The sequence below is a fragment of the Schistocerca serialis genome, chromosome 1 (genome assembly GCF_023864345.2).
Source record: "Schistocerca serialis cubense isolate TAMUIC-IGC-003099 chromosome 1, iqSchSeri2.2, whole genome shotgun sequence".
NCBI lineage: Eukaryota > Metazoa > Arthropoda > Insecta > Orthoptera > Acrididae > Schistocerca > Schistocerca serialis.
This window is the reverse complement of record NC_064638.1, coordinates 894,755,655-894,782,215: the sequence shown is the minus strand read 5'-3', so window position 1 is coordinate 894,782,215 and position 26,561 is coordinate 894,755,655. Positions and strand designations below refer to the sequence as shown.

General features: G+C 39.8%; 1 protein-coding gene across 1 annotated transcript in view; it reads left to right on the top strand.

Annotated features, from left to right (window-relative positions):
- LOC126411618 (replication factor C subunit 5) overlaps positions 1 to 20,098 on the top strand; it is a 93,460-nt gene extending 73,362 nt beyond the window's left edge. The window contains exons 6-8 of the mRNA XM_050081377.1: positions 1,527 to 1,738; positions 11,354 to 11,431; positions 19,747 to 20,098. Of these exons, the coding sequence (XP_049937334.1) occupies positions 1,527 to 1,738; positions 11,354 to 11,431; positions 19,747 to 19,901 (445 nt within the window). The 3' untranslated portion in view covers positions 19,902 to 20,098. The remainder of the gene's footprint in view (positions 1 to 1,526; positions 1,739 to 11,353; positions 11,432 to 19,746) is intronic.
- The last annotated feature ends 6,463 nt before the right edge of the window (positions 20,099 to 26,561 follow it).

The window sequence follows — 26,561 nt, the reverse complement described above, 5'->3', positions numbered from 1 at the left end:
TAAATTTGCTGAATGCCTTTCTGTATGACAGTTTTGTTGATCCTATAGCGGCAACTGCCTTTTCAGGATTTTGAAGGGTCATAATTGCACCTCAGAAGTGCAACAAGCCTCCTGTTATAATGCTGTGGCATTGTCCAAAATTCTCTCTATGTGTGTAGATATCTGTAAACAGTACACCAGGCATTAGTGCAAGTGAGATATGCAGCCATATTACATTCACATTTCCTTCTCAACATTTAAATAAGGAAATTATGCTTACCTCTTTTTCCTCTTCTAGTACTGTGACGAAAGTATTCATGTAAAGATAACTAACAGTAATTGTACATAGCACTGAAAACTGCTACAGACTGCAGTCTCAACTTCCAAGGGCAACAATGTATGTTTGAATCTGCTTAACAGTACATAAGATGTAAACAGCAAAATGCATGCACGAAGTAAAAGCTTGCCTTCAGTGACCTCTGAAGTTATCCCTGTGTCTGATCTTTTCCTGTCTTATCGTACATTAGTTTGTTGTTAATACAATTCACATATTAAGTTTCTGTGAGTTGCTTATCTTTTGCTAGTATGTAGTGTGACTCATTCCATATCCCTGAAGATTCTCCTCCTTAGTGGGATCTATGGACAGGCTTCTGTAATTTGTTTGGTTATCAACAATTACTATATAGATCTATAGAACACTACTTAGTTGACCAGAAGATTGTGCCATATAATAGATATGATAGTATACTAGCAGCCTTATCAGTTAGTCAACATAGAGAAAATTCTAAGTGCAAAGCAGGCAGAATTACATTTTTGAGTTAACTTATGCATGTGCTGGTAACAAGACTCTTTAACATCCATCTGGACGCATAACAAATTCACACGTGGAGGTTTGTCTGATGTTCATCCATTGATCCCTACTTCTGGTACCAAGAAGTCCCATTTCTCTGTTTGGAATTATGTAACACCAGTCTGTGTTTCAAATTTGCAGAAAGTGAGGAATTTAAAGCACATGGGCTGTGCACATTCACCCTGTTTATCAGATTGGCTCTGACTTAAACATGTCCCCAAATCTAAAGAAATGAGTGCTGCAAAAATTATTGGATTCAATTAAGAGTTTATGGAAGCCATAGATGAGTATTTTGCAGACCTTGCAGTTGAGTTACAGGATGTACTTACTTGGAAAACATTGGACAAAGTCTATTGATTTAACAGGATACTAAATTACAAAATAAGTGCACTTTTTACCTAAAGAAACAATCTTTCATTATAAATGAAAAGGGGGGGGGGGGGGAGGAAACACAAAAACACAAGACATGGGTGTAATATTCTACAACATTTTAGTGTTGCATGTCTTTTTAGTTGTAATGTGTAAAATATTCTGCAAGAACCAGTGGAGCAGTGAATTAATACAAACTACTTTTCACTGCCAGGCTTAGAAATTTTCTCCTTTACTTTGTATAAGTTTCTGTAGTTAATAAAATGTAAATGGAATGTCTCCTGTTAGTGCTAGTATCATTATTTGTTTGTGTGCTTTGAATTCACAGGGTTGACTGTACAGAGGATGGGAAGAAGGCATTATTAACACTTTCAGGAGGTGATATGCGAAAAGTTCTCAACATATTACAAAGCACCTCAATGGCATATGGGAAGGTAACCGAGGACAATGTCTATACATGTGTTGGCCATCCTCTCAAAAATGACATTGCAAATATTGTGAAATGGCTGCTTAATGATGAATTTGCAGACTGCTATAAGAGTATCCTTTTATCTGTTGTTCCAGTAATGTTATAGTCTCTCTTGAAAGTTGACATAGATTGCCTTGAGCTATTGTTATGTGCAAGATGTACAGACCTCATGGAAGAGCTGGGATTTTACATGTTATGCAGCTTAAAAGAAAAAAATTTGACTGAAAATTTTCGGTGAGTCTGTTACAAAAATAATGCTAGTCATGAGGACCAGTTGATTGTAACAAAGCCTGCAACATTTACAGGTTAGCAATGTTTTACATTAACAGTTCTTCGTGATTTCTTGAACGTTTGTCTACAGTTGGCTAACTAAATAGCATTTATTAATATTAACATAAATAATATAGGAGAAAAGGTAACATCTCAACAAAAGCAGAGGTGTTGAGTCATTGACAAGCAAGTAAATATACAAAATTGAGAACTTTAGAGCCTTTCAGAAGAAATCCGTTTTTGAGCTAGTGCATGTGTGTGCCCACAGCTGCATAGTGGTGGCTGAGTACATAGCTGAGTACACAATCACAGTTCTGTATGTAGAATAAGATGAGAGATTGTGTCAGGCACAGAAGTGAGAAAAAGGAAGGTTTGGTGAAGGGTGACAGACATCTCTGAGGGAAGCAGCTGGTGTATGAGGTAGGAATGTGCGAGGGATTCGCAATAACTCGTAGTATAGGAATGTCACTCTTGGACAGCATTACCAGCATGTGGGGCACATGAGACGATGACTTGGGGGAGTGAATTGGGAAGGGGTGACAGAACAGAGGAAGGCGAGACTGGCACTCCAGGGTTAGTGGGAATTGAGGCCAGGAGAATTACAGGAATGGAGGATGAGTTGCAAGGATAATCCCCATCTAAATAGTTCAGAAAAGCAGATTCTCTTGGTTCTATTGAACTAAGAGCATGTTTGTGAAATCTTGCTGCGATTATGAAGCAGTCATTGAAATCAAGCATGTTGCACGCAGTAGCATGTCTTCCACTGTGTGGTTAACTCTGCTGTTGATAAGTGTCCTCATGCTCAGAATTGAGGGACATCCTACACACAATCTCTCCCACCCCTCCTGATGTATGAGGGGGAGTTGGAAAATAAGTTTCCCCTGTCCACTGTGGGCAGAGTTGTGTGATATGGGCGAAAGATGACACGACAGGTGAAAGCACACATGCAAGACAGCAATACACCATTGGGTAGAGGTCAACCACGATCAAGCAGATGGCGCTGTCGCAGTGCCTGCACAAAGCAGAGGCCAGCTGCTCGGTCTTTTCCCGGAGCTATGGAGAGAAGGTGCGTTTTGGAGTCGGAAGTGAGAGCTGTTATCCGCTATGAATTGGCACGTGGAGTATCAGGCACAGAAATTCATAACCACCTTGTTGAGGTGTATGGGTCAGGTGTGATGTCGAGGCAAATGGTGCCAGCAATTCAGTGATGGATGTCAGCAAGTGCAGCTGGACAGACACGCACAGCCACTGCAGAATTCAAATGTCAGGAAGGTGGATGACATTATTAAAGCAAACCGGCGTATCACCATTGATGAAGTAGCGGCATAACTTGGAGTTGGACATGAGCAAGCTCACAAGATCATCCATGACATTCTTCGATACAGGAAGGTGTCAGCACGATGGGTGCCCCGCCAACTGACCCCGACACACGTGCAACATTTCTAAAGCATTCCATCTGCAGGTAAAGTGCTACTCGCTGCTTTCTGGGATGCCAAAGGAGTTTTGCTGCTGGACTTTCTGGAGGCAGCAACCATCAATGCTGCGCGGTACTGTGCCACTCTGTCGAAATTTAAAGAGGTGATTCGGAAAAAGCGGCCTGGCCTTCTCAGCTCTGGCGTTCTGCTGTTTGACGACAATGCGAGACCACACACGGCTATGGCAATGCAAAACCATATTGCAACTCTTGGTTGGGAGTGCCTACACTATCGGCCTTACAGTCCAGATCTCGCACCAAGTGACTTCCATCTGTTTCCTGCTTTGAAGAAGATTCTCAGCGGAAGGCGCTTTGCCAGCAGTTCTGATGTCAAACAAGCCATTCAACACTTCTTCTGTATGCAACGCCCTGATTTTTTCTTGGAAGGCCTTTTGAAGCTTATAAAGAGGTGTGAGGAATGTCTCAATGTACTTGGAAATTACGTAGGAAATTAAAGATATGCCTTATCTTTAATGTCTCATTCTCTTTTTTTCTTTTCACACACAACTCTGACCACAGTCGACAGGGGAAAATATTTTCCAACTCACCCACGTAATATTCTGCCGACCACCCAACCTACTCAATATCCAGTTCCATCCTTATGCCACAACCACTCCCAACTCCTTGCCACATCACATGGGTCATACACCTGTGGAAGACCCAGGTGCAAGACCTGCCCGATTCACTCACCCAGCATGGTCTACTCTACTCCTGTCACAGGCTTGTCCTACACCATCAGAGTCAAGGCCACATGTGAAAGCAGCTGTGTTGCAGTTCCTGTACGGCATTTTATATGGGCATGACCACCAACCAACTATTCACCCAAATGAATGGCCATTGTCGAACTGTGGCTAAGAACAAAGTTGCCCACCCAATGGTGGAAAACACTACCAAGCGCAATATACTCGCATCCAGTGGCTGTGTCACAAACTCATGCCATCTGGATCCATCCCCCCAGCACCACTGTGTATAAGTTATGTAGTTCGGAGTTATCCTTAAATCATATCCTCTGTTCCTGTGACCCTTGTGGCCTCAGTATTCGCTAAATCTCTGCACTCACACCCTCTTCTCCGCATCTCCCCTTCCTCTGTTGTCACCCCTTCCCAGTTCATTTCCCCATATCATCATTATCGTGCACTGCACGAACTCACTGAGTCTGATGGCCAAGTGTTACATTCATATTCCATGAATCTGCTGCCTTTCCCTCCTACATTCGTATCTCATACACCTGTTGCCTCCTCCTGAGACATCAGCTACCCTTCCTGCTCCTCGCCTCTCTTTCTCTCCTTGCCCAGGCCACCTGACACTACCCTTATCTTGGTTCCATTGAACTAAGAGCATGTTTGTGAAATCTTACTGCTGATCGGCCTGTCTCAGTTGGTTATATCATTTTAAAAACAGAGTATAGTACCATAGAACTTAACAGAGTAAAAAGAAGCAAAGTCAGTTAGTTTTTAGATGTGTGTATCGATGACAGTTTATGTGGTTCTTGTACATCTACTTGTAGAGGTAGGTATTACCAGAGATGGATAAGCCTGTTACAGGTCATTTTTACTTAACTGTGTACCTCAAATTATCCATTGTACCGTACTACTCCATATTGGAGAAAATCAGGAAAGGGGTATGGAGGGATACAGCATTATTTTTCTGGTATTTCCCTCCAGCAATGCAAAATTTGGCTTATCCCTCCGTATGCTTTACCGTTTGTTCTCGGGCCCTAGATTAAGACACTTAGTTTCACTTGGGTATCTTTTTCCATTGTCAGTTGCACAATTTTTTGCTGCTTTTTCCAAGTGATGGACTGCTCTGATTGTTACTGCTACCAGTGAGCAGCTGGAGAAGTGATTGCAACAAAATTCTTCCTTTCGGCATATTTATTTTCAATTTTTTGTTTTCTCCTTTTTCAATATGATGAATTTCACCCAAACTCCTCATTCAACCTTTTAGTTCATCAAACTTTCACATTGGAAAGGCTACTTTTAGACTTTTGATACCTGACATGGGTTCTGCATCACTTAAATAGACCTTCCATGCTCTATTGTTGTTCCAAAACAATGACCATGCAGTTATAAAAGCCTAAAATTCTCATCCTATCTTTTCCCAAAATTCTAGACCTGTGAGTTCAGCACGTTTGTTGCCGTATCTACCAGGCACATTTTTGAGAGTGACTAGATCACAAATGCAACCCACATGCCATAAAACCACAGGAACCAACTTCTGTCAAATAGTATAGCCCTAAAAGAACAGAGGAAAAACACACAATGAATTAGTAAAAACTAGAGTTGTTGCATAGCAAAAACACTGGAACCAAGTCAATATAAAGGTATAAAAATAAATATAAATTGACATTATTTTTATAAATTGCTTAATAGCTAATTACTTTTACCATAAATGCGTTTATGAGTAGGTTTTTTTTCTCTTTTTATGTATGCTTACAATGATGCATTACTTATAAGCATGCCTTTGTAATGGTTGTGTTACAATATATGTCCATATATGTTCATGTAAGCTTGAATTCCAAAGTCAAGCTCCCCATATTGACTTGGGGCTAATACTGACCTCTGTCTTTGTGATTTCTTGAACTGCTTAATACAATTCACATTGACAAGATCACTGTTATGTAAGCACTCTACACCTACGCATGTACTTAGTTACATGTTCTGGGATGCCAGTGCCATTTCCTGATTATTTCTAGATGGTAAATGTAGGGGGTATTAACAGGGGCTAAGGTGTATGTGGCATGATCTCTAGGTATAAATGGTTTATAAATAGTGTGTGTAGATGACATGCAAAAATGCTCATACACAGAGGCTGGACACAATGGCCTAATTTTTTAAATTTTATTTCTTAATTTTAATTTTGTTCTTAGTTAAGTGTGTGTAGTTTTTCCCGTGCAGTCTACAATTAATAGTCTTTTCAGTTTTTTATTACTGAATTAGGTACCCAAAATAGTGTATGATGATCTCACAGCAAATAATTGGAAATACTGTGTGCTGTATGGCACGTAATACAGTGTTTTGTAAGAGAGATCTTTGTAGTGGGTATCACATCATTTGAGTGTAATCTGTAATTAGATATGCATGTCAAGCCAGCAAATGTGTTAGAACATGATGTTTGAATCTGAAGCCGTGTTTACTAGGAGAGCACTTACGTGCATCTATGATTGGTTTAGCATGTCTAGTTAGTAAATTATGTCAGGTCACGATGTTTGTACATAACTGTTGGTGTAATCATAGGGGTGCTATATAAAGAAGGTTGTTCATGTAGCATGCATGACCAGCTATGCAAAATTGTGTGGAGTTATGTAAAATGCTTGAGTGTGTGTATTTTAGTATTTGACCTCTGTGATTTACAAGAAGAAGACGCACATGAACGGATATGGACTTTGAGTACAGGACAAGGTGATTTCGAGGTGGTTGCACATGTCGAGATGCCGTAATGGTTCTGTGCCATGAGACACTGTTTTAGTGGGACTATGTAACTGTTATTTACAAAACATGTTGGTTAAACAAACAATATGTATTATTTTGATATATTTTATCTATTTAAACTATTTATGTATGTAGACTTTTGGAAGACAACCGTCTGTATGTATGATGCAAAATTTGTAATGGAGCAATTAATCTGATTTGTTTTCTTTTTTACAATAAGTAACAATCTGTCTTTTCCTATGTTGTTGATATTCCTACCTGGAGTTTACATTGTTTGTTTCATGGTCAAATTTGTAACGGGTACATGTGGCACTAGATTTGTATTTGTGTGATACTTGTACATTGGTCGTTGTCTTTCACTGTATTAATGTCAGGTTTAGTAAAAGTGTTTAGGCACATCCACATTTAAAACATGGCATGCCCATTGGCAACAGACGTGCGCTTGTAAGTGAGGCATGTTAGCACCATCGAAAGTTTCCTACTGCTTTTGGATTTGTTGACCTCCAGTTTGATTTAGACTTTGTAAGGGAATGTGTGGATTGTGACATTCATTCTGCCAACATTTATAAAGCACATGCTGCCACTTTGATGCTTATTATTGAGATCAGACACTGTCAGTGCAGGTATATTTGTATTCAAATAATTAATTTCTGTTACATTAAAACTTTTTATTGTAATACCATTTTTCTATTCACTGTTAACTGACAAGTATGTACTGTTTTTTTTTTTTTTTTTTTTTGTAGCCTCAGTACACCAGGCTTGAAAATGAACCTGTAAGATTTGCAGCTAGTCGCCTAATATAGGTACTGCAGCTGTTGACAGAAGCATTAATATATGCTTTAAGGAAAAACAGCCTTAATATTACATGGTAGACAGCATTCCTAATGCGGTTTGATCCCCTTTTACACCGCCGCGAGGTGACTACATTGTGTATAGTTCATCATACACAATCATCAGATTGCAGTTTAAAAATAAATAAATGTAAACTACATCTACATTTATATTCCACAAGCTACCCAACAGTGTGTGGGGAAGGGCACTTTACGTGCCACTGTCATTACCTCCCTTTCCTGTCCTAGTCGCATATGGTTTGCGGGAAGAACGACTGCTGAAAAGCCTCGGTGCGTGCTCGAATCTCTCTAATTTTACATTCGTGATCTCCTCGGGAGGTATAAGTAGAGGGAAGCAATATATTCGATACCTCATCCAGAAACGCACCTTCTCGAAACCTGGACAGCAAGCTACACCGCGATGCAGAGTGCCTCTCTTGCAGAGTCTGCCACTTGAGTGAGTGTGCTAAACATCTCCGTAATGCTATCACGCTTACCAAATAACCCTGTGTTGAAACACGCCACTCTTCTTTGGATCTTCTCTATCTCCTCTGTCAACCCGGCCTGGTATGGATCCCACACTGATGAGCAATACTCGAGTATAGGGCGAACGAGTGTTTTGTAAGCCACCTCCTTTGTTGATGGACTACATTTTCTAAGGACTCTCCCAATGAATCTCAACCTGGCACCTGCCTTACCAACATATAATTTTATATGATCATTCCACTTCAAATCGTTCTGTACGCGTACTCCCAGATATTTTACAGAAGTAACTGCTACCAGTGTTTGTTCCACTCTCATATAATCATACAATAAAGGATCCTTTTTTCTATTAATTCGCAATACATTACATTTGTCTATGTTAAGGGTCAGTTACCACTCCCTGCACCAAGTGCCTATCTGCTGCAGATCGTCCTGCATTTCACTGCAATTTTCTAATGCTGCAACTTCTCTGTATACTACAGCATCATCCGCGAAAAGCCACATGGAACTTCTGACACTATCTACTAGGTTATTTATATATATTGTGAAAAGCAATAGTCCCATAACACTCCCCTGTGGCATGCCAGAGGTTATTTTAATGTCTGTAGACATCTCTCCATTGAGAACAACATGCTGTGTTCTGTTTGTTAAAAACTCTTCAATCCAGCCACACAGTTGTTCTGATATTCCGTAGGCTCATACTTTATCAGGCGACAATGCGGAACTGTATTGGACGCCTTCCAGAAGTCAAGGAAAATGGCATCTACCTGGGAGCCTGTATCATGAACAAATAAAGCGAGTTGGGTCTCTCACAATCGCTGTTTCCGGAATCCATGTTGATTCCTACATAGTAGATTCTGGGTTTCCAGAAATGACTTTATACACAAGCAAAAAACATGTTCTAAAATTCTACAACAGATCGATGTCAGAGATATAGTCCTATAGTTTTGCGCATCTGCTCAACGACCCTTCTTGAAAACTGGAACTACCTGTGCTCTTTTCCAATCATTTGGAACCTTCCATTCCTCTAGAGACTTGCGGTACACGGCTGTTAGAAGGGGGGGGGGCAAGTTCTTTCGCGTACTCTGTGTAGAATCGAATTGGTATCCCATCAGGTCCAGTGGACTTTCCTCTGTTGAGTGATTTCAGTTGCTTTTCTATTCCTTGGACACTTATTTCAATGTCAGCCATTTTTTTGTTCGTGCGAGGATTTAGAGAAGCAGTGTGGTCTTCCTCTGTGAAACAGCTTTGGAAAAAGGTGTTTAGTATTTCAGCTTTATGCGTCTCATCCACTGTTACAATGCCATTATCATCCCAGAGTGTCTGGATATGCTGTTTCAATCCACTTACTGATTTAACGTAAGACCAGAACTTCCTAGGGTTTTCTGTCAAGTCTGTACATAGAATTTTACTTTCGAATTCACTGAACGCTTCACGCATAGCCCTCCTTACGCTAACTTTGACATCGTTTAGCTTCTGTTTGTCTGAGAGGTTTTGGCTGTGTTTAAATTTGCAGTGAAGCTGTCTTTGCTTTCGCAGTAGTTTCCTAACTTTGTTGTTGAACCACGGTGGGTCTTTCCCGTCCCTCACAGTTTTACTCGGCGCGTACCTGTCTAAAACGCCTTTTATGATTGCCTTGAACTTTTTCCATAAACACTCAACATTGTCAGTGTCGGAACAGAAATTTTCGTTTTGTTCTGTTAGGTAGTCTGAAATCTGCCTCCTCTTGCTAAACAGATAAACCTTCCTCCCTTTTTTTGTATTCCTATTTACTTCCATATTCAGGGATGCTGCAACGGCCTTACGATCACTGATTCCCTGTTCTGCACTTACAGAGTCGAAAAGTTCGGGTCTGTTTGTTATCAGTAGGTCCAAGATGTTACCTCCACGAGTCAGTTCTCTGTTTAATTGGTTCAAATGGCTCTGAGCACTATGGGACTTAACTTCTGAGGTCATCAGTCCCCTAGAACTTAGAACTACTTAAACCTAACTAACCTAAGGACATCACACACATCCATGCCCACGGCAGGATTCAAACCTGCGACCGTAGCGGTCTGTGTAATTGCTCGAGGTAATTTTCGGATAGTGCACTCTGTATAATGCCACTTGATGCTTTGTCCCTACCACCAGTCCTAAACATCTGAGTGTCCCAGTCTATATCTGGTAAATTGAAATCTCCACCTAAGGCTATAACATGCTGAGGAAATTTATGTGAAATGTATTCCAGATTTTCTCTCAGTTGTTCTGTCAGTAATGCTGCTGAGTCGGGAGGTCGGTAAAAGGAGCCAATTATTAACCTAGCTCGGTTGTTGAGTATAACCTTCACCCATAATAATTCACAGGAACTATCCACTTCTATTTCACTACAGTATAAAATACTACTAACAGCAACAATCACGCCACCACCGGTTGTATGCAATCCATCCTTTCTAAACACCGTCTGTGCCTTTGTAAAAATTTCGCCAGAATTTATCTCTGGCTTCAGCCAGCTTTCCGTGCCTATAACGATTTCAGCTTCAGTGCTTTCTGTCAGCGCTTGAAGTTCCGGTACTTTACCAACGCAGCTTCGACAGTTTACAGTTACAATACCGATTGCTGCTTGAGCTGTAATGACTGTTATCCTGTTTAAGAATTTTGATGTCCTGCATATTCTTTTTGTTTCTTTCTTTCCTTTTTTCTCTCTCCATGATTTCATGACACTACTTTCTATTAGGATGTTTCTATAATCAAGTTTTGCAAAGTAGACAACACCAGTGATGAAGAAATTGTTTGGTAACCATGTCATCTTTAGATTTTATGAAATTCCCTGGCCTTCAAGCTAAGATTTGTCTGCTTATGATTTTTTTTCTCACCTTCATGGGAATAGCTTGAGAATTGGCTCTGGTGGGACTCTGCAAAGGACACTGAATGGATTAAAACAATGAAATCAAGATCAAATTTACAGTACCTCACTTGAGATGGTGCAGAAAACAATGAGGAACCTCCATGGCCAATTACATGATGCATAATAAAGATCAATACAGTATTCAGCCATCCATGATTGTCATTACTATTAAGAATTTTCTAGTTTATAATTTTTTCATGAGTTCTGTCTTTTGTCATTCTAAACTTAAAAATGAACTAAGTAACTTATGATGTATGTGTCTCATCACCTTCCATACTGGACATTCCACATAAATCTTTCCTTAATGATCTCAGGACTTAAGGACATTAAAATGGCTAAGGGCTTGGCACTACAAGATATATTAACAGAAGTTCATCACTTTGTACATAGAAGTAAGTAACTTTAAGTTACCAATTGTGTGTGTTATCTGAGAGATGATGATGTTTTAGCACCTGTATACTAGCATGTAGTTTAATTATATTAATAATATGAGGAGGAGATTAGTGTTTAATGTCCCGTTGATAATGAGGTGGTCATTAGAGACGGAGCACACACTCAGATTGGGGAAGGGTGGAGATGGAAATTGGCTGTGCCTTTTCAAAGAAACCATTCCAGCATTTGCCCCAAGTGATTTAGGGAAATCAGGATGATGCATCATCATGCTGAAACCATATTCATTGGATGATGTCTAGAGGTTCATCATAAAGGAAACGAAACAACTGATGTCTGAGAAAACTGTTGATACATTTTTCCAGTAAGATGTTGTGGAAAGAAGTAGGGACCAGTGAGATGATCATGAATGATTCCATCCCACTTGTTGAGGCTGAACTTCTTTTGATAATTGTCTTGCCACACCTCATCAGGGTTTTCATATGCCCCAGCTTGATTGGTACAATACTTGAGGCTGGATTTTCACATGATAGGACCTTCATCAGTGTCAACAGAAAGTTATTGATGGTTGAACATTTGGCTCGTGTAATCTTACACTCATTGAAGGTGTTTGGGTACAGAAGATTTACGTGCAAAATGTTTCAGATTGTCATATGATTAACTCCTTCCCCTCTTGCAGTTGTCTTTGTACTAATTGCTCAAGTTTCATTCACAGTACGAAGAATCTGTTCATCATACTAAGGCATTTGTACATTATATGGTCTCCCACAGTTTGCAGTTTTCATCTCAAATGAGCCTCTGGCAGTAATGTTTATCATAAAGTTGATGTTCTGTGTTTGCATTCCCACCTGTAGGCTGTACATATGGTGCTTACTGCCATGTCCTGGCTTGGGTTGTAGGAAGCGTATTAGAACTTAAAGGAGGGGGGTGGGGGGTCAGATCAGTCTGCTATTTCCACATGGATAGGAGGAAACACAGAAAGACAAACTGATGGCAGGTGATTGCTTGGATCAGCACCAAACACTGTCATAGAGCACCTGTGAGATGTACAGATTTTTTGGGAATGGATAAGGATACTTGTAGGAGGCTCAAGGAATTCAGTGTTAAGCCCCTATTATAGATGGTAACAATGTACAAAACACAAATAGAACTGCGTGATCTCTTGTAAAGTTGTTCATTCTACTGTGTGAAACTCAAGGGAGACCTTGTGATATATTGGAACATCATTCGTTCAAATTAATTCTTTGAGATCAGTTTTCTATTTAACAAGAAATTAGTTTTGTATTATGACACTTCGTTACAAAGGTATATGTATATCTAAATTGATATTTATACAGCATTTTGTACATGGAGGATCCACTCTTTTCTGGAGCTATTGCCCTGACAGTGACAGTAAACCTTCTGATTAGAGTAGAACGAAGACAAAAACGAAAAGCCATATGTTCTTGGGTTTCGACCTTGGCTGAAAAGAAGGGACAAAGACAGGGGACTGTATTCACTGCTAATGAAAGAACTGAGGGTCGAAGATTTGCAAGAATTTCGAGAAGTTGCTGCCTATGATAGAAGATGGAATTAGCAAGTGTGACACAGTCATGGGGGAGACTATCTCACCTTCTTGAAAGTAGGAATTAAATCATATGTTTATACATTTTGTGACCATACCAGCCTTGATCACTGATAAAATACCAGTACAAGCCCTGTTATGTTGCAGGCTGGTTACAACATTACATTTCCTGGTGACTTGGGGATCTTTTACGAGTCTGGCTTGTAGCCACAGAATAACAGCCCACCATTTCAAAAGTTTTCCGTTAAAACGTCCTGGCTGAGAGGCCGTGGTCAATGTATAAAATTTCCACCTAAAGTTTCGTCTCTATCTGCGGGAGACAACTTCTGAGGTCATCCAGCTACTGCCACTGAGGCTCCAGGTACTCTCCCATTTATAGAGCGCATAGAGGGCACCACCATTCGTCATGTGATGCCGACGGTATGTCTATCTTTGGAAGGCGTCATCATATGTCGACGTTGCGCCAGCAGAATGACAATAGATTACTCTTAATCAAGAATGATGACGCCTTCCAAAGATAGATATACCATCGGCATCACGTAACGAAAGGTGGTGCCCTCTATGTGCTCTATAAACGCGAGAGTAGCTGAAGCCTCAGTGGCAGTAGCTGGACTACCTCAGAAGATGTCTCCCGCATGTGGAGACGAAACGTTAGTTGGAAATTTTATACGTCGACCACAGCCTCTCAGCCCAGAAGTTTTCACTAAAGACAACACCGGCTGTGAAATCCTACTACATTGTATGATTTCAAAAGTTGTTGTGGCTGTATGCACTGCAATTTGCAACAGTTTAGAGGACCCGTACTTAAAGGTGTACGTGTGTTATTTTTCCGAGTTCAGAAAATGTATGTATTATAACAAAATTCTGAAAATGAACGTTTCAACTCACCATATAGCAGAGATACTGAGTTGCAGATAGTTACAACAAAAAGACTCTCACAAATAAATAAAGCTTTCAGCCGTTAAGGCCTTCGTCAACAATAGATTTACACGCACACACACACACACACACACACACACACACACACACACACACACACACTCACTTTTATACAGCGTTTTGCAGGTGGAAGACCCACTCTTTTTTGGAGCTATTGCCCTGACAGCGACAGTAAACTTTCAGATTAGGGTAGAACGATAATGAAAAGCCAGTGCCTGGGTCACTAAAAGTTTTACAGTCCTCTTCTGTTACACTGGGCAAAACTGCGCAGACTTTCTCGTCTATCAATGCCAGTTTCTCTTTCCTGGTATGCTGAAATAAAGCAAGAGATGCAATCAAATCAAACATGAGCTTTCGTAAGCAAAGGCATTATGATATAAATCGAAAATCACCGTGTGAAGTTATATGCACATTACTCAAAAATAAACGATTGCGATTGCCAACATACGTGATTACGATACAGTGTCTCGTGCGGGTCATACATACACTTTTCCTCGCTGTATGCCTGAATTAAGATGCTTAATACCTCTTTGCTCCATTCCATTTCTACAATGTGAAGCAATCACTATAAAAATGCTTTCACAAACGGTTAATGTAATAGGAAGTCTACTGGCAAATAAAGTATTGCCTCTCTCTTTTTTTTTTTATAGGAAAACCTACTTACTGAAAGAAATTCAGAAAATCACCAACACAAAAATCAGGAATTAGCCACTAGACACCTAATAATAAGCAAATAACAAGCAGAAAGTACTGCGGTACCACCTCCTGCACATGCACGAGGAGTTATTGCTGTTTAGTGTGCGCGTGCAGATTGATGGCAGTTTAGAACTGCTCTCTATTCTGGCACACTGATAATGCATCTGCTGATTTTCATAGTCACGCTAGACCAGTACCATTTGCAGCAGATGGTTGTGTAATACCCCCTTTAGGAATAACACTTGTTTATTGCACTCAAACCTTCACTGAAGATGGTTTCTAAGCATTAGAAAAAGCAAAGGTCTGATTGTTGGCACAACAGAAATTGGGTAGTGAGGGTATCACAATTAAGAGAATTATGCTCATACATAGACATACTACAATTGTGACATGTTGTAATGCAGATCTGAGCTACTTCTAAAGTTTGATGAGTTAAATAGAAGCACCCATGCCATGTATATTCCATATACAAAATACATGACCTTTGAAAGTGAGCAAAGCCTGAAACTAGTCATTCAATAAATAAATAAGAGATTTGGGACCACCAATTACAAATGTCTTTTCTTCATTTTTTTTTATCATTCATTTCTCAATATTCTCCATGCCATCCAAAAATATATGACACAGTCCAGTTACAGTAATTTTTTCTGTATAGTTGATTAAAGTGGCATAGCACCTTACTGTCAAAATTGACACACTGTGATCTATAGCAGGATTTTTTTGGAAAAACCTGAGGTAGTGACATGTAAAAGATCCACAGTAATTTAATAATAGCATGACCGAGACACTAGACTTGCATTTGGAAAGAAAATGGTTCAGATCTGTCCAGACAAGTGGGATAGTGTGTCCATAATGTCATTAAATTGTCTCGGGGACATTCTGAGATGATTCCTATGAAAAGGATGCAAGTGATTCCCTTCTATAATCCGAGTGTGTGTACCATTTGCAATGATCATGTGGAGAGCACATTTATCCCTAATTTCCCATGTATTAATGTTAGGTAGGTGTCAAGGAAACAGAAAGATTTGTGCCAGATGTAAAATGATTACATTGTGAACAAGGATCTATGTGGAAATAAGACACAGAATTTTAAACACAATATATTTGATAAATTTAATTTTATATAAAGAAATATCAGTGAATGCCGTAAGCTTTGGTCATGACTGTAAAGTACAAAATTGTAAATAGACAAAAGCATCTTCTTAAATTTTTTAGTGCACTTTTGGCTGTATCAATCTGGAATTAAAAAGTACTGTAAAAACAGATGTTTCGAATGTCTTTCTTAGGTCCTCTTGAGGGCAACTGAACTGGAGCTTTCTGCGAATGATCTTTCCTGTACAGTGTGTCCCAGGAGGAATGGTGAATCTTCGGGGATATGACAGGAACACTAATTTGAAGCAAGAAACTTGTTATAGACATATACCGTATCCTGAAAAGTACTTTTGTTTTTGGGCTAGTGACACCCACCTTTGTATTTTATCCAACCAACCTCTAATGTTTTATTTTAGCCCAATCTACTTCGTTGCTTTCAGTCTCTTAGCTTAGGTTGTCTTACTGCCATTAAAGTAACCTGTTTTAATGCACCATTCTTCATGGTGCGTTGTGAGTGAAGTAGTGCACGGGATTTAGCCTGTATCAGAGAGCAGCATCAGTTTACTTAATTCATATATACACTGGCTAAAATACCACACAAATCAACACTAATGAAGACTATGCATATATGGTGTATGTATTTGGCTTCTGTGATGAAAGCTCCTGCTGCTATCAAAGAATACTGTTGGTGCTTTCCGACACATCAAATTCCTGATCATAGAGTCTTTACCAGAGTTTTCAGCACACTGTATGAGACATATTCTTCCAAGTCCCCAGTTTTCTTCTGAACATGTTGTTCAACAACCTGTACAGAGACAGCAAGACATTGTTGAAATGGTACACCCTGCGCGCAATGACTTTCTACGCATAATGTCCCACAAAATGTTATGAGTAGGAAACTTGTACCCATTTTACAATAGTGTATCCACAGTCTTCACATTGGCGACCATGTCACATGACTTGCGGTTTGTCACTGGTTAAATGAAAATCGTCACTTGTTTCCACTGATCACTATTGAAGCCATATTTACATGGGTTGGAGTCAATACTACATCTAATAATCATCAATGGTCACAGGAGAGGCGACTCACTAAAGTGGAAACCAATTTCAGAGTTTTTCGAGCCATGTTTGGTACTGAACACCTTGATGATTTTCCATTGCCACACAGACTGCAATGTATTTCCCCCATGATGGAGCTCCTCCACATTTTACGAGACGTATGAGGGAAAACCTCAACCACACTTCCCCTAGTCGCTGGATTGGTCATGGTAGTACATTTAATTGGCCACTGAGATCACCAGACCTTACGCCATTACAGTTTCATTTATGGTGTTGAATGAAGTCTGAGATATACAAATGAAACATGAATATGAAAGCTGAACTGCTTGGTCACATCATGGATGCAACTTGTCTCATTAGGGAATATGTAGAGGCGCTCAGACAAGCAACATAACATGTTCTCCCAGCAGTTCACAAATGCATTGAAGGTGATAGTGGGATTTTTGAACAATTATTGTGAACTGTACAACAGCTGTAATGTGATGTATACTATAATTCTTGGAGGTGAATGTGTTGAAAATTCGTATTTTGCAATTGATGCTTTGTAAAGTGCATATTATTGTGTTTACTGTTGTTTATGTGACAGTGTATTGAATAATGCAGAAAATAAATAACACTGTACATTAAATGTTCTCTATCTCGGAAATCATTCAGAATAGGGCACTGTCCATATGAAGTTTTTTGCTTCAAATGATCATTCCTGTTGTGTCACCGAATACTGACCATTCCTTATGGGACACCCTGTCTATCATCCTGTTTTGGTTGTCATGTGACATGCATAGTCACAATAATGGAATGTCACTGATTAGGTCAAAGCGTAAAAGCCTGTTGCAGAAGATTGGTCATATGGAATACTGTAGCCTCTTCTATGATGGTAGATTGTCAGGAACAGTGATTCTGCAACTTGTATCCATGGTCTGTGCTTCCTGCTGAAATAGGTAGATGCTCCATTCCTCTACTCTTATGGTTGATTGTTTACATGGGTGAGTCCAGTTCATGAGGAGCTGCTAGTTAGTCAGAACACAAGGACTCATTGGACTGGGATTGCTGGCAGCTAGGCTGTTGGCATCTTTCAGTGGCCTCCATTATTTTCTGCTCAGCATTCATGGCTGCCTGGCAACCATACAGACTTCTTGAAAATTTGTGGGCCAGCAATAGTCCAGGTGGTGTTTCAGCTGTTGCTGGTGTGCTGTTTGGCTCCAGTTGCATGTAACATTGATCACAATGTGGAGAGCATCTATGGAATCCTTCATGGACTTCAGCAGATCTTTGATCTTATGGCAACTCTCAAATATTGCATTAATTCTTATGTGGTGCAGTACTTTACTTTAAACACAATACCTGAACCTGGAAATGTAGGTGTCCTAAAGATCTCAAAGTTTGGTTTACAGAATAAATTTGCGAAAAGAAATTTTTTTTTTTTTTTTTTTTTTTTTTTTTTTTTTTTTTTTTTTTTTTTTTTTGACAGTTCAAGCTGTGCCATGCTGAAAAAGATAATTGTGTCTCTTGTGTAATACTCTCATGAAAATTTGGTTTGTGTTCATCACTCAAGCCATGTAATTGAAAAAATGCCTTTGATTGACTGAGCTCCTAAAGACAAAATTGTCTAATTTCTCTTTAGAAATATGTAATACAAGGGAAAGCTTACCACTCACCTAAAGCAGATTGATGCGTGGAGCACAGAAACACATTACAGAAAACGGCATTCACACTAGCTTTCAAGCACTAGCTTTATTTACAGCAGTAGTACACACATTCACACACACAACAATACAGACACTCAAATGCACATTCCTGAGCCCATGACAAGACTAATTACTGATACTTGATTATTGAAAGCAGTTGCTTGAGCTGTTGGAGGTGTGGACAGGGCAGTAGGAAAGCGGCAGGTCCTTGGACAGATGACTCCACAGCCACACAACAAGATGAAAAAAATACAGAGTTCGGAACAAAGTATCTCTGAACCAAACACATGGAGATTGTCTCTTACATCACATCCTGCTCTCTCACAGTGCATCTGCCCTAAGCTCTGCTGACCTGTTCCCACTGTCTCGCCTTGCCTTTTTCCCTTCCCTCTTCTGTCCACACAACTCCTTTTCTGTACAGACCATGCTCTGCCTTCTCCGACAACTCTTCCCCTCTCACCTTCCTCATGCAGGCATTCTCCCTCTCCTACCTCCTTTTTCAACCACTCCCACTCCCCTCCCCCTTTCTACCTCTTCATGTTCATGTTACTCTCCCCCCCTTTCCCGCCCTTTGAGCACCTGTGAGCTCATCTGACCAAAGACCTTCCCTACTGCTCCCTCATTGCAGCCATCATTACCCTCTTACCACCTCCATCAGCTCAGGCAACTACTTCAATAATTAAGTATAAACAATTAGTCCTGCCAAGGCCATGGGATGTTGCTTATGGGTGTCTGAGTGGTTGCGCATGTGGATTTGCATACTATTGATGGAAAGCTCAAAAGCTAGTGTCAGTGCTGTTTCCTGTTTTGTGTTTCTGTGCTTCATGCAACAATCCACTCTAGGTGAGTGGGTTGCCTTTTCTTATTTTGTGTGTTTTTTTTTTCTTTCAAAATAGTGTGGGAGAGATTCACCTGAGGTTATTCTCACAGATATGGGGGAGGGGGAGATAAGTTTTTAGGGAGAAGTCCGTCCAGCCAGTTCATAGTTCATGTCCCCTGAAGTCAGATGTGTGAAACTGTTTCACTTTTTTAGAATATTTTATAGCTGTATATGGATTATGTTTTTGTCAATTACCAAAAAAAATTGCAATACTGTCATCAGAGAAGCGTAGATTTGGTATGGTTGCACTGATAATCTGCTTATATTTATGTGATTCATGAATATTGTAGATGAAAAATTGTGCTCTGACTGCCCTTATAAATGTTTTCTAGGTTATAGGTCTAAGATTGCTGTATAGGTATTTAAGCTCTGTTTCTAATTTACAACTAATTTTGGTTCCAGTTGAACTTCCAGCTTCAGCACTAAACACTTTGCTAATAAAAATGGCAGATATTGAATACAGGCTAGCTACTGGCACAAGTGAAAATGTTCAAATCAGTGCTTTGATGGCAGCCTTCTTTGAAGCACGAGAAATTGTGCCATCTGAGGCTTCTTGAGAGTTTTATGGGTGAGATACCTGTGAAGCTGTTGGATCCAGAGTCTCAGAAGGCTTGAGGAGATATTGATGAAGGAAAAATATGAGTTTGACACCAAGCTGTTCCACGCTATTACCATTTATTATTTACTTTCGTATTGTTATTTGCTGTAATGTATACAATTTCAATGCTGTAAAATAAAAAAAAGACTGTTTAAATTGTATTTACTTGACCTTGGAGAGCAAGACTTCCTCACATGTTGATTTTTATGATTAATATTGCAGATGTGTAATACTGGATGAATATTGTAGAAGTGATGAATACAGGAAGTAATGATCTATTTGCACATTTCTACAGATTGATTTGTGCTTCTATCCTGTCTTGAATTCCTCCCTTGACATCTTGTCTCAGTCTAGTATGACTGCCAGTTGAACAGGTTATTGTGCATTTTATGATTATTTAAAATGTAATGAAAGCACGCCACATCTGAGGAGTTACTCAGTTTTTGAATGCTCTGAAGTTGAAATCCGCAGAAATGTATTGTCGAATAAAGGAAGTAAACAGTGATATAGCAATGACTGAAGGAAAGGTGAGAAATTGGTGTGAAATTTTTCAACAATGGATGAACATATGTGAATGAAGATGTCTGGATCAAGTTTCACTTTTCAAAGTCGATTTGAAGAATCAAGTGAAGAACAAAACTCGTGCAAGACAGACAAACAAATAACCTTTGATGAGCTGCATATTTCTCAGACTTTTCTGGGTCAATTCGTTTCCAAATAACTTAACTACAGCAAAAATCTAGATTTACATCTGTATTCTGCAAACCATCTTGGCATGCATGGCAGAGCGTACATCCTAATGTACCAGTTATTAGTGTTTCTTCCCATTCCAGTCAAGAATGGAGCACAGAAAGAATGATTTCTGAGTGTCTATGTGTGTGCTGTAATTATTCTGATCTTATCCTCACTGTCCTATTCCCTTGCAGTCTGTCATTTCTGCACTCCGCAAGAAGTGCATGAAGTTGTGCGAGGAAGAATGGCTGGCGGTGGCAGCCAATAAACTGCGGTTGGTGAAGTCAACAACTCGGCCGTGGCGTTCCTCCTGCCGGTTGCTGAGGTGGGAAGAAGTGACCCTCACACATAGCTTTCTATTATGGCAGGAGGATCCCCCGTTTTGTGATGCTTGTGGTGTGCCCATCTCTGTCCGCCACATTTTAACAGACTGCATTTTATACTGTGATGCAAGGGCAGAAGCACAAGTTGATGGTGGATCTGCTCTGTACTTTAGCTAATGATGAGACGCGTGTATCTAGGGTTTTAAAGTTTTGTGATGTGTCTGGACTCTGGCCTAAACTTTTAGGCTGGTGGTTTTAGTGTACTGCAGAGTGGCTGGCTCCTCCCTTTCTTCCTTGCCATCAGCCAGCCACTTCCATCTGCTATATTGTTTTAGCTCCCTCTATCGCTTTCTTCCTGTGTTGTCCGTGTTTTACTGCTGACGGTATGCTTCATCCCACACTTCGGTGTGGGTAGGCACATTTTTTCCAACCTTTTTACCTGCATTTTACGTTCTGTTTTATCCTCCTGTTCTGTGTATTTTCTTGACACCAGTCTCAGTCTGTTATTGAGCGGTCGCTGAAGACCTTGCCGACGTGCACCCATGCAACCCTCTCCATCCATCCATCATCCTTGCAGTCCCTATGTGAGTGATATATAGTGAGTTGTAGTGATCATTTTAAAGCTGGTGCTTCAAACTTTGTTAGACATAATCTGTCCCAAAAAAAATTTACTATCATCAAGAGTCTACCAGCTTAGTTTCTTCAGTATTTCTGTGACACTCTCTCATGGATCAAACAAACCTGTGACCATCCATGCTGCCCTTGTCTGTATGTGTTCAATATCCCCCGTTAGTCCTATTTGGTACGGGACCCACACACCTGGCCAATATTCTAGAACTGGTCACACAAGTGATTTTTAAGCAATCTCTATTGTAGACTGATTGCTCTTCCACGGTATTCGATCAATAAACTGAAGTCTGCTACCTGCCTCAGCCACGAGTGGGCCTATGTGATAATTCTATTTCATATCCCTAAAAAGTGATACACTCAGGTATTTGTATGAATTGGCTGCTTCCAGCTGTGACTCATTGATAGTATAGTCATAGGGTACTAAGATTTTCATTTTGTGAATGTAGATCTTTACATTTTTGAACATTTACAGCAAGTTGCCAACCTTTGCATCACTTCGAAATCTTACCAAAATCTGAGTGAATATTTATGCAGCTTCTTTCTGAGAGTACTTCATTATAGATAACTCCCTGATCTCCAAAAAGTTTGAAGTTACTATTAATATTGTCTGCAAGATGATTAATACACAACATAAACAGCAAGAGTCCCAACACAGTTCCTTGGGGCACACCCAAAGTGGCTTCTACAACTGACAATGACTCGTTCCAAGATAACATGCTGTGTCCTTATCAAAAGGTCGTCAATACAGTCACAAATTCCACTTGAGACCCCATATGATCATACTTCTGACAATAAGCATGGGTGTGGTACTGAGTCTAATGCTTTTCAGAAATCAAGAAATACTGCATCTACCCAACTGCCTTGATTCAAAGCTTTCAGTATGTTGTGACAAAAGTGAGAGTTGGGTTTCATATGATTGATGTTATCAGAATCCATGCTGATTGGCATGGAGCATACTGATTCCACGAATGTTTTCAGTGGTATGAGGACTGAACTGGAGTAGTTCTCCTGGGTTTTCCTTTGCAAAGGAACATTTGATAACAGAGTTATGCATTTCAGCTTTTGCTTTGCTACCCTCAAGTTCAGTTTCTGTCTCATTCGATAGGGATTGGATACTTACTTTGGTGCCACTAACAGCGTTTACATATGACCAGAATTTCTTTGGGTTTTGTGAAAGATTATTTGACAGCATTCTGCTATGGTAGTCATTGAAGGCTTCACACACAGTTCTCTTGATATCCAAGTGCATTTCACACAGCATCTTTCAATCAATAGCCCTACACTTAATTTTATACCTATTATGCATTAGTATCTGTTTCTTTAGAAATTTCTTTAGTGTCTGTACACGATCGAGGTTCCCTTCCATTACAAACTGTTCTCTGTTGGGTACATACCTATCCAATGCATGGTCAACTATTCCTTTAAAGTTGAGCCTTAGTTCCTCTAAATGCTCCTGCCGTGTTTCAGGTTCCTCATTGGGAAATGACATTACTAATTTTTTTATGTAGTTTACTGAATATACATGTCTTTCTGCTTGTTTTAAGGTCTATTTCTTGCCATTAGATCCAATTATATTTCCATCATGAGTGGAGTTCTGAACTACCTGTTCTTTGTAGTTTTCAGAGAAAGTATTTAGTAATGTTTCACTGGATATCTTACCACACCCACCACTAACAAAGCTGTAATTTTCCCAGTTGATAGTTGGATGATTAAAGTCTCCACTAATGATTACAGTGTGATTAGGGAACTTGCGTACAAGTGCACTGACGTTTTCTCTAAAATTTTGGTTACATCAGGAGAAAAGTCTGGTTGTCAATAGAAAGATCCAATTATCATTTTATGCCCACCCTTGGTACTGTGTTTTGCCCAAACAATCTCACATGCAGCTTCAGTCTCTGTCTTGGTGGATTTGAGTTTCTTGTCTAGAGCAACAAATAAATTAGTTCCATTTCCCATTTGCCTATCCTTTTGATATACACTTAAATTATCTCCAAAAATATCACTGCTGTCCATTTCAGGTTTCAACCAACTTACTGTTCCTAGTATTATGTGAGCTTCACTGCCTTTCAGGAGCACTTCAAACTCTGGCACTTTGTTGCAAATGCTTCAGCAGTTAACCATTAGGATTTTGATACTCTCGCCTGTAGGAGGTATTTCCTTTGATGTTACACTGAAACTTCTGGCTTTCCTACAGCTAATGTTACCTGGATTGGATGGAGAGTCACCTAATGTAAAAAACTTGCATGCACTCCACACACAGTCTGCTACCTGAGTAGCAGCCTCTGATGTTTAGTGCATGCATGACCCATTTAGTGGGTCCCTACACTTCTCTACCGTATGGCACAAGTCCAAGAAGGGTCACAGCCTAGCATGTCACAGAACCTTCAGTCTCCTGTTCAGTCCTTCCATTCAATTCAGAACCAAAGGGCCATGATCAGTTCTGGAGACAATGCTTTTTTGAAACTCTGCCAGTCGTTGGTATGATCCAAGTATGACCTCGCAGCCCAGATGATAGATTTGTTCCAACGTGTGCCACAATCTGCACTCTGTTCCCTCAATGGTTGCACTCTGTTCCCTCAATGCTTGCTGGGATAGCCTGAACGCCGGCCGAGCGGTGCTAGGCGCTTCAGTCTGGAACCGCGCGACCGCTACGGTCGCAGGTTCGAATCCTGCCTCGGGCATGGATGTGTGTGATGTCCTTAGGTTAGTTAGGTTTAAGTAGTTCTAAGTTCTAGGGGACTGATGACCTAAGATGTTAAGTCCCATAGTGCTCAGAGCCATTTGAACCATTTTGATAGCCTGAACAACATGTTGAATTAGGCACAGACATACACACCGAGAGTACCTGGTGCCCTTTCCTGTCCCTTGCTGCCATTTCCTTAAGGGTACCTTCGTTCCCCATACTTTTGAATTGCCAACAATTAATAGATCCTCTACCCTTTAGCGTTTGCCTTCTCTTGACACTCAAAACAGGTGTAGTAAGTCCCGCTGGCTCAGTTTCAGTGAAAGACAGCACCTCAGACTTGGTAATTAGGAGGATCAGTACCACGTACTGAGTCCTGTCCAACCTGTACAGGATGCCTAGCTCTGCTATTGAAATACCACTTGCAGCCAAGTGGATGGGTAATGACAGATCCTGTACATTCTGCAGAGGAGACAGGGACCACAGGAGCTGATAGTACTTTTGGTACAGGTTCCACAGGCACACAACAATTCGTAGCAGCTGCCAATTGTTTGACAGTAGTCAGGGCAATTTCCAGCTGCTCATGAATGCCAACCAACTCGTTCCATGTTTGAGAACAGCAGTGACAGTCGGGCTGAGTTTTAACTGATGCAACGTATTTTCGAGAAGTTGCTGCCTATGATAGAAGATGGAATTAGCAAGTGTGACACAGTCATGAGGGAGACTATCTCACCTTCTCGAAAGTAAGAATTAAATCATATGTTTATACATTTTGTGACCATACCAGCCTTGATCACTGATAAAATACTGGTACAAGCCCTGTTATGTTGCAGGCTGGTTGCAACATTACATTTCCTGGTGACTTGGGAATCTCTTAAGAGTCTGGCTTGTAGCCACAGAATAACGGGAGATTCATAGGCACAATTGTCACTGTAACTGAGTAAGCAATGACTGTTAAGTGCCTTCGGAAAAGGGTTGGGAAAAAGAACACTGTCTTTGTTTTCCCAGACGAGGACGATATATGTGAAGTGACCCCAATACAAATGGAGAGGAAGATAAAAGTCGCTAACATTCAAAGGGTCAACAAACCTTTTATGTGGATTCCATGTTTTTAGAATGAGTTGTAGCATTATTTTAAGTTTTCTACATAAAATTTATTTCTTTTTTTTCAATAAAATAATTTTAATCGTGTGTAGACTTCTTTTTTTCTATGTGGCAATCATCTTTTTTTTTTTAATAATCCAGTGATCCTAATCACAAAACAAGCGTCTTAATGGAATAATTTGGGAAAATACTATGGCTGATCCTATTCACCCCGGCCTTCAGAACAATAGAACCAGAGTATTTAAAAAATTATTAAAATTTGTCATATACAATAAATAGAAAGCCAAATATCGGATTCAAAACTACAGATGAAGACACACAAAATGGCTATTGTTTCATCAATTGGTTGAGGAGATACACATCTTTGAACATGAAAAGTTAACCTATTCACCTCGTTTTTCAGTACAATCATTTCATTCATATTTCCAAAGACTTCTGAGTTGTTTTATTTTAGCTTAGTAATAATTAAAATTGGTTATTTCAGGTTCTTTTAAAATAGCTTTCTTTGATGTAGTTTGCAAATTGCGACACCATCTTACCTTTCACGCTAATTAAAGCCATAGAAACATCGTGATTTTCCAAATGTACTTCTGACCAAAAAGTGATTCTGGCTAGCTGAAGTCTTAGGTTTTTGTTAATACTGCCTTTTGAATTCTTGTTGTGATATTTCCACGTGGTGGACTTTCGAAAAATTCCTTCTTAAACAATGCTTACAGAATAAGTTGAACACTGTCTCTGAATTTAGGTGTAAAAACTCTTCCATGTATTAATTCCTGTATTTTCACCCTTTTGTTTTGATAAGGATAGTGTACGGACGTATGTTTGGGTCCGCCATACCAGCATTGTTAAAAATGTGTATTTCAACTGTACATTAAAAATGTTATAAAAAGTTATGAGAAAAGCAAAATTTAGTCACACATTTAAGACGTCCACTCTTATCTGTTCGTCATTTCACTCACTGCCATGATCCTGCATCAAGAGGTTCAGAGCAGACAAGAAGAATTTACACAATATCCGGAGGATATGATAATGTGAAGCAGTATGTAATACAAATTACATTTATTGGCCTTGAATGTATATATATTGAAGGTCTGTTGATATTGATATCAGTTAAAAGTTCACCCAGGATTGTGTATAGATTCCTAAA